General features: G+C 42.7%; 1 protein-coding gene across 2 annotated transcripts in view; it reads right to left on the minus strand.

Moving 5' to 3' along the window:
* The window catches only part of NLRP3 (NLR family pyrin domain containing 3), a 46,213-nt gene extending 37,692 nt beyond the window's left edge, over positions 1-8,521 (minus strand). The window contains exons 1-4 of one of the 2 annotated variants that reach the window (XM_040240363.1): positions 8,140-8,521; positions 7,652-7,954; positions 5,607-5,711; positions 3,344-5,099 (exon numbers count right to left, since the gene is read on the minus strand). In XM_040240363.1, coding sequence (XP_040096297.1) covers positions 3,344-5,099; positions 5,607-5,711; positions 7,652-7,934 — 2,144 coding nt within the window. In that variant the 5' untranslated portion in view covers positions 7,935-7,954; positions 8,140-8,521. Of the gene's footprint in view, positions 1-3,343; positions 5,100-5,606; positions 5,712-7,651 lie in introns of both variants that reach the window. The other variant, XM_040240362.1, reaches the window with a different exon arrangement.
* Positions 8,522-9,113: the final 592 nt, after the last annotated feature.

The following is a 9,113-nucleotide window of genomic DNA, read 5'->3' on the forward strand; positions in this document are numbered from 1 at the left end:
GTTTGTTAATTAGCTATATCTCAATACAAAACAAAAAGTTAAAAAAAGAAGTACAAATTACTATGTGTAAAATAAATAAAATACAAGAATAAGTTGTAAAACACAAGGAATATCGCCAATAGCTATAAATGGAATGTAACCTTTAAAAATTATGAATCACTATATGTAAAATACGTAGCCAATGGGTATTTGCCGTATTACTCAGGGAACTCACACTGGGGGCTCTGTGACAACCTAGAGGGGTGGGATGGGGAAGGAGGTGGGAGGGAGGTTCAAGAGGGAGAGGACACATGTATACCTATGGCTGATTCATGTTGATATATGGCAGAAACCAACACAATATTGTAAAACAATTATCCTTCAATTTAAAATTTTTTTAATTAAAAAAACGATTTAAAAAAAATTATGAATCACGATGTTATACACTGGAAACATCGTACATCAACTATATCTCAATGAAAAAAAAATAATATTTTTAAAAGTACAAAACAGCCTGTGACTTTGGCTGACTGTAAAGAGCCTCTGGTTCCTCCCTCAGGAATCCTTCTCCTCCTTCATCAATTGGCTGCCCTGCCCATGGCCCTGGACACTCTGCTAAATGACCCAGAGGCTGGTTCTTACATTAGCTGCATAATAGCATCAGTAGTGATCACAAAAATCCCTATGCCAGGCCACATCATAGGAATAAAGCCAGAATCTCTGAGGTAGGACCAAGCATATTGATATTTTTAAGACTTCCAGGTGATTCCAAAGTGCTACTCCTGTTAAAATGAAAATTCTGGTTCCGTGGGTCTAGGATCGGGGCTGTAACCCTTCACTTCTAAGAGGCACCAGGTGGGTGTCATGCTGCTAATTCTTCAAAGGCTCTCCAACACACCAAGCAAGCTCCTGTCCTCCGAAGAAGGTAGCTGTCATCTACCATGATGGGCATCAGGCTTTTCTTCAAGGTTTTAGTCTGAGTTTCTGCCAGCCTTCTTCGCAATCCTGTGATCTTAGTCAGGTATCTTGTTTTCTGAGCCTCATTTTTAGTGCCCTAGTGAGATCTCTCAAGACATGGTAGCAGACAGAGCTGTATAGTTTGAAAAAAAAAATCAATATGTAAAAATCTAGAAGTCTGGGACCTTGAGGAATTCAGACTGCTTATGTCCAGGTTGTCCTCAGAACTGAGCCCCTGGTGGCACAGTACCAAATCTACCAAGTCTTCTTTCTCTCAACAGGTATCAATTGGTATGCTTCTAAGAATGAGATACTGCCACAGATCCTTCTCTTTCAGTTGCATTAACTGAGAGCACTGAAAGGCCATCTCTTGTAATAAGTGACAAGTGGAACATCTGTGGAGATTTGATTTATAAGACTGAACAAACTAAGCGAAAATCTTTCTTGCAGTCATAACATACATGCTTCTTTCTAAAGACTGAAAATGAAAGTTCACAAGATTTGCAAACTATATTAGGCTCTTTTGTAGGTGCTGTAGTGCCCCATGCTCTCACTCTCTCCCTCCTCCATCTTCTTTCTAGCTATTCTGAACGATTTGCCATTGTTAAAATGTACCCTGCTTTCCCATCCCACTCTGAACCCACCGTCCCCTTGGTCTGGGTTACCCCTTGTGCATCCTTGGCTCTTTCATACTCCATCCTTCAGGATCCAGCTGGTCAAGTGCTCCCCCTGCATGCTTCAGATGCATTCCACCAATATTCTTGCCAAAGCCCGCCCCCTCTACCAACAGCCCTGGTTTCCTGCCTGGCCCCACAACCCAACTGTAAGTTGTTGTGAACAGAACCTGGGTCCACTACTGAAGCCTCAGCAGGTAGTCCTTGATGACCCAACAATAAATAGAAAAGTCATCCTGGTAGCAGTGCCAAGGAAAAGAGAAGGAGCTAAAAGCTTATTGCTGCCAGTGAAAGTACCAGCTCCTTTTCTCCTTAATTTTGTCCCATGTTTGACCCCCTGTAGAGGTCAAACCCAAGCCTTCACAGAGCAGATACCTCCCCACAGCCACTGAAGCTGTGGTAGTTTCTGCCCAAAGATTTAGAAGTCAAGGAATTCAACCCTTCCAATGAACACACACAACTGACTTCCAACCCTCTAGCAACTGAGTAAACAGACCTTGAAGTGGGTGCTGTTGACAAATGAAAGTGTTAGTTCTTCAGTATGTATAACTCTTTGTGATCCTATGGACTGTAGGTCACCAGGTTCCTCTGTCCATGGAACTCTCCTGGCAAGAATAGTAGAGTGGGTTGCCATACCCTTCTTCAGGGGGTCTTTCTGACCCAGGGAACAAACCAGGATCTCCTGCTTTGCAGACAGATTTTTTGCCATCTGAGCCACCAGAGAAGCCCTAGCTGATGACAAATGCCTGGCTGCAAGCACAAGGTGAGGGCCTTGGAGCACTCTCTCCTTTCCAGCCCTATTTCCCCTCATTGGTTGTTCCAGTGAAGCCATGTCCCTCCCCATTTTCTCCTACATAAATACTCTTCTTCAGACCACATTCATGTCTCCTTCATATAAGACCCCACTGCCAGGACTTTTCTGGTGATCCAGTGGTGAAGAATCTGCCTGCCAATGCAGGTGACATGAGTTCCATCCCTCTTCCTGAGAGATTACATCTGTACAGGCCAATTAAGCCCACGTGCCACAACTACTGAAGCCTGTATGCCTAGAGCCTGTGCTCTATAATAATAGAAGCCGCCCCAATGAGAAGCCTGTGCACCACAACTAGAGATTGGCCTCTACTTGCAGCAATGAGAGAAACCCTACACACAGCAAGACCTAGCGTAGCCAAAAATAAATTAGTTTTTTAAAGAGATTGTCTAGGTAATAAAAAATTCCTTTTCCTTCTCTGCCACCCACCTACATTCTCTCAATCTTTCAAGGCAAGCTCAAACTTCACTCCTCCAAGAAATCTCCCCCAAGCATCCCACACTGAGGTCCTCTGTCCTCTGTGTTCCTGGGCAGAGTCATACTGGCTGTTCTGCCCCTTAGGTGACAGGCTATTAAGCAATAAAGTCCCAAGTACATTACAAGCAATTTGAGTTTATGAACATTTTCTTCCATTATTTTTTTCACATAATGCATTGTGCTAAATTGGCATCCACCAAACATTTGCTTATTGTTTCATTGGCTTTTTTCTCATGTCATTTGTCCACCTACTCTTCCTCTACTAGTCAATATCTGCCAATGAAGGGATCTGGTAGAAATGAGTAATGATGGGATTGTTTTGTAGATGTGGAAACTGCATTTGCAAGACTGTTGAAAACAAAGGAGAGAGAGCAAGTGCCAAGAATCAGATGACTAGAAAGTAGAAGACATATAGTACCAATTGCCTGAAGCAAGATCTCCTTACCCCTGAGAATATGCAACCTCAGAATCAGAGAGAATAGAATGGTCCATATGAGAGTGTCTAACTTCCTCCTCTTCTTCTTCCTCCTTGGGTGAGTTATGGAGCAACCTCAAGGAAAGGGATTCCACATGGCGACAGTTCTCAATACAAAAAGAAGAAACCACATGGTCCATTCTGGTGGACAGCTTGATCTCAATTTTGGGGAAATGGCCCATGGCCCTTTGCACAAAGTCTTCCTCCTGCATCTCATACAAACAATAGAACAATTCCAGCTGGCTGGGCTCAGTCTGTAGTGTTTTGGCCTTGGCTTTTGCTTCAATCCATTTCAGCAGCTCTAGCCTGATTTTCTGAGAGATCTTACAACTCAGTTTTTTCTCTAAGTAGGAAGTCCTCTCCTGGTTTATAAGGCCAAAGAGGAAACGGACAACAAAAATCAGATATCCCTTTTCGAATTTACCATAGTTTTCGAGAAGGACCTTCACATCTCGGTTGGGAAGTTTTGTACAAGCCTGAGGCATGTTCCTCATCTCCCCATGATTATCTTCTTCCAGCAGGTAGTACATGGCAGCAAAGAACTCCTGGAAAGTCATGTGGATGAAGCTGTAGTATTTCTCGCAGTCCACTTCCTTTTGGAACAGGTTCATCCTCAAGAAAGCAGACACATCTGCCTTCTGCAGGCCATGATTTCTGAGATCGCACTCCTCAAATAGGATTTTCTGGTTCCAGATTCCATCTGCAGCCAATGAGCAGAGACCCCAGAGGGTAGCAGAGTTGTGGTTCTCCTGGCTCCCTCCCTGAGATTGCAACAAGCTGGAGAGGAAGAAGATATACACTGCAGTGGTGGTCTTAGATGTCCGAGCAAGACTCTTGCCACTATCCATCTGCTGTTTCAGCCCAGTGCACACAATCCAGCAAACCAGAGGAATAAAGCACATGGTGAAGAGGATCTCATTCTCCTGAATCAGCCTGAAGGCTTCCCTTGCTTGCTGCTCATCTGAGAAATACTTTAAGAAATATTCCTTCCTCCTGGCCTCTGAGAAACCCAGGATCTCCACATGACGAGCCTGGCCCAGCAAGTGCTGAAGTTTCTCCAGGGCCACAGGTCTTGTGGTGATGAGGAGGGAGGCCTCAGGAAGCAGTCTTTTTCTGATGAGGCTGCTCAGGAGAATGTCTCCCCGCACCACCTTCTGCCAGTTTGTGCAGAGTGCTTCTGTGTGCTCATCAAAGGCACCTTGCAGCTCATCAAAGCCGTCCATGAGGAAGAGGATCCTGGAAGACTTGCTTACAATCTTGCCTATGGGTGGGTTTGGGCCAGGGCAGCAGCTGGCGATCAGGTCCCCCAGGCTCCTCTGAGTTCCAAGGCTCACCTCCCGGCAGTGAATGTAAAACAAATAGTCAAATCTATCCTGGTAAAGTTTCTCTGATGCCCAGTCCAACATGATCTTCCTGGCCAGTATTGTTTTCCCAATGCCTGCTGCTCCCTGGAATACCACCGTGTGCACAGGCTCAGAGTGCTGGTCCTCAGGATCAAACAGCAATTCCAAGTTCACAGAACTCACGGGGCTATCCTGTATCTTGGCCCAGGTCCTACCAATGGCCAGGAGCTCATGCTCCCTCTCCTGTTGGCTCCTGTGTTCCTTGATGAGACGCAGCCTGGTGAAGCGTTTGTTGAGGTTCACGCTCTCACCCAGACGGGCATTCCTGTCTTCAATACACTGGAATTTGCTTCTCACATATTTTCTGTACTTCTTACAGTAATCTATGTCAGAGACAGAAAGTTAGACTTCAGAAGAAGCTTGATAACATCAACAGAGACAAGCTATCAAGAGGGGGCTGGTGGTCTTTAAGGAATGGAAACTGATATTGAAGAATGGGAGTTGCAATTTCTCGCCACTGCCTGGGGTATGGATAGCCCTAGAAAATGTAGGGTGTCAAAATCTTCCTAGACACAGTTGAACAGAAGAACAGCAAAGTGCCATATGCATTGGCCCTGGCCAGAAAGTCTTTTTTCATTCAATCTTACTACTTTACGTAGTCTGCAGCTCATGCCCTATAAAACCTGAAACATTCAGTTGCCCACCCATGGTTCTGGGACTGCAAGCAGTGAAACATGCATCTATTTCTTAAGCTAAAGTGGATTTCCTAAGACAGACCTTTTCACCCCAAGGAACATGTTAGGATCACCAAGTTATCCACCTTCTGAGCTTCGAGTACCTATAGAACCAGGTCTCTAAACCCAATCAGAAGTACCAACTAGATTGTTTACCTTTTTTTTTTCTACAAATAGAGATTCTGGAAAGGTATCCCAGTAAACCCATCCATTCTTCTTCAAGGCTTTCTTCCTGACTTAGCACAGAAACATTTGCATTTTCTGAGAAACAAAGGAAGAAAATACAAAGTGTTAAAAACCAGGACTCCTGATTAAGGTTATGTCATTGACACCCAATGACAAAGTTCCATCTAGTCAAAGATGGTTTTTCCACTCGTCATGTATGGATGTGAGAGTTAGACCATAAAGAAGGCTGAGCACCAAAGAACTGAGGCTCTTGAACTGTGGTATTGGAGAAGACCCTTGAGAGTCTTGTGGACTGCAAGAAGTTCAAACCAGTTAATCCTCAAGGAAATTAACCCTGAATATTCATTGGAAGGACTGATTCTGAAGCTGAAACTCCAATACTTTTGTCACCTGATGCAAAGAGCCAACTCATTAGAAAAGACTCTGATGCTGGGAAAGATTGAAGGCGGGAGGAGAACGAGATGACAGAGGACAAGATGATTGGATGGTATCACGGACTCAATGGACATGAAATTGAGCAAGCTCCGGAAGATGGTGAAGGACAGGGAAGCCTGGAGTGCTACAGTCCATGGAGTCTGAGTCAGACGCAACTGAGGGACTGAACAACAAAAACAATTGAAATCCAATAGCCAACACCTGGCACAGGTCAAAGCCACCTGCCCTGAACATCTCCCAAACCAAAATACAGCTCAGTTGAATGTCCAGTTGGAGGCATTCCTGTACTCCTAATTTCAAAGCAATGGATACCAACTAATATTGTGTCCTCATTGTATCCAGTCTTGGAATCTATCTCCCAAGCCTGGAAATCAGAAGGCAAACATATGAGGCATCAAAGAACACCAAGCCAGAAGGAAGAACCTCACCATATGTCTGCAGAGATGAAGAGGATTTCTTTCACCAATTCCAATGCCCAAATTAATGGCCATAGGAAAAGCTTTTCTGCAGAAATTACATACTTCTATAAGCTGAGAGATTGCCCCCAAGCCATGGGAAGCAGAGATCCAAGTCTGTTGACCATGAAGGTAGATACTTAGATGCTAGATGAAGACTTGGAAGAAGTCCAGGCCCAGGGGAGATGTGAATAAAGTGTAACTAATTAAAGAAGGTTCTTATGGGTATGTGAGCCCTTAAAGGAGTTAGAAAAAAGAAAACTGCTTTCCTCCATCTTCTCATAGCACTATCATGAGAAGAAAAATTAGATGATAAAGCCAAGATAATAAGTGATTAAAAAACAAACATATCAGCTTTGATTTGTCAAAGGATACCACCAACAGAGTGAAAAGACAACCCTCAGAATGGGAGAAAATATTTGCAAATCATACATTTGATAAGAGATTAATATCTAGGATATCTATAAAGGACTCCTAAAGGTCAACAGCAAAAGACAAACAACCCATTTAAAACATGGGAAAGGAATTGAATAGACATCTCTCCAAAGATAAGCAAATGACTAACAAGCATATGAGAAGAGGTTCAATATCACTAGTCAATAGGGAAATACAAATGAGATACCATCTCATGCCCATTAGGACGGCTACTATCAAAAAAAGAAAACATGTTCATAGAAGCATTATTCACAATAGTCAAAAGCTAAAAGCAATTAAAAAGTCCATTGATGGATGAATGAAAGAACAAACTGTGGTATACACATACTACAAAATATTATTCCACCTTAAAAAAGAATGAAATCCTGCCATATGAGACAAGGTGTGTGAAGCTTGAGGAAGTTTATGCTGCTACACAAAAAGACAAATATTCTATGATTTCACTTATAAAAGGTACTAGAATAGTCAAATTCATAGAGACAGAAAGTGGTTGTCAGGGGCTGAGGGGAGGGTAGAATTGTTTCTTGGGTACAGGGTTTTGCAAGATGAAAAAGAGTTCTGGAGATTGATTGAACAACTGTGAATGAGCTTACCACCACTGCATCATACACTAAAAATGGCTGATAGTAAATTTTATCTTATGTATATTTTATCACGATTTTTAAAAAGTATTGTCTTCATTCCACTCACCCCATTCTGGCTCATCCCTCTTAGCTTTCTCATAAAGGTCTCTCCTGTTGATTGCAGCAAAAATCCACTTGGCCATGGCCCATGCCTTCTCTTCCCCGTTGAAATCAATCATCAGGGTGGCTATATCCACGTGATCTGCTTTTTCTGTCTGACCCCGAGGAATTGAGGTGCAGCCCTTCTGACTGGGATAGTCTTCTAAATGCATCTTGAATTTCTTAAAGTCTATGTCTTCCAGGTCCTCCAGGTAACGAGCCAGCTTGCAGCGGACACTTGCCATGCTCATCTGCAGACCTGCTCAGAGTCCTTGGGCATAAATCCACACTTGCAAGTTAGGTGGTACAAACAGCATATGGCTAAGAAGCCTTTTCAGAAATTTACCCTCAGAGAGAACTAAAGTATCAAAAACCCAGAAAATTGAAAGGAAAAAAATATCACTGGATTCTAACAAGTTGCCATCTTTAGCCTTTAAAAGTGAGTCAAATTCTTACCAGAAAGTTTTCCTATTGGCTCGACCCAGGTGTGTGTCCTGAGCCATGGAAGAAAGGTGCCCCTATGGAGAAAAATAAAACCACCAACACAATCACATTAACAGTGCAATCTAGTCTTAAACCGCTTCCTGATGCTTTCTTGATGTATCACCAAGAGAACTTTGATCCCACTGATTACTGGCTATGTGTGACCCTGGGCAGTCTCTCCACTATTTTTCAACTTCAGGTTCCTCATCTATAAAATGGCAGAGTGAAAAAGATTTTTTCATCTTCCTTCCACCTTCCACCTGAAAGACTCTGGTTTCTTGTTTCTGTTTTGAACCAAGGAAAGATGAATGAGGGACAAGAGAAGAAAGGATGCCAGGAATGAGTAATTATGGTGATAACAGAACAGCATATGTCTAGAGAGAAGGAAAGAGAACATAGAAGCATGCAGAAGAAGGCATAATCTGCCACAAACCCTTTATCAACACATTGACTGATTAAAACTGAAATGGGATGGAACTTGGGGTGATAAGGAAGAATGATAAATATATACATTTCTTTAATGTCTCCTTGCAAAATTCACAGTTACAGTAATTATTAGAACTCACATTTATTGAGAGCTTCTCATGAGTTAGGTGCTATACTGTTGCACAAAACTGAATAATTATATTCCTAGTTCCATGGTATGGAAGTAGAAACTGAGTCTTAGGCTAAGTGACTTGCCCAGAGTTTCACAGCCAGGATTTACACTAGGGTCACTGATTTCTGAGTCATGCCCCTAACTGCATTTTATTCGGCACTAAAAGTGTGAGAACATTTCTTCCACCATTTAAGTAGGTATCTCACTCAAGTAGGAGGAAAAAATGGTTGAAGATGATAACAAAATATTGATGAAAGTGAAAGTGTTAGTTGCTCAGTTGTGTCCGACTCTTTGTGACCCCATGGACTGTAGCCCACCAGGCTCTTTTATAATTCTCCAGGCAAGAATA

The sequence above is a fragment of the Oryx dammah genome, unplaced genomic scaffold (genome assembly GCF_014754425.2).
Source record: "Oryx dammah isolate SB20612 unplaced genomic scaffold, SCBI_Odam_1.1 HiC_scaffold_5, whole genome shotgun sequence".
NCBI lineage: Eukaryota > Metazoa > Chordata > Mammalia > Artiodactyla > Bovidae > Oryx > Oryx dammah.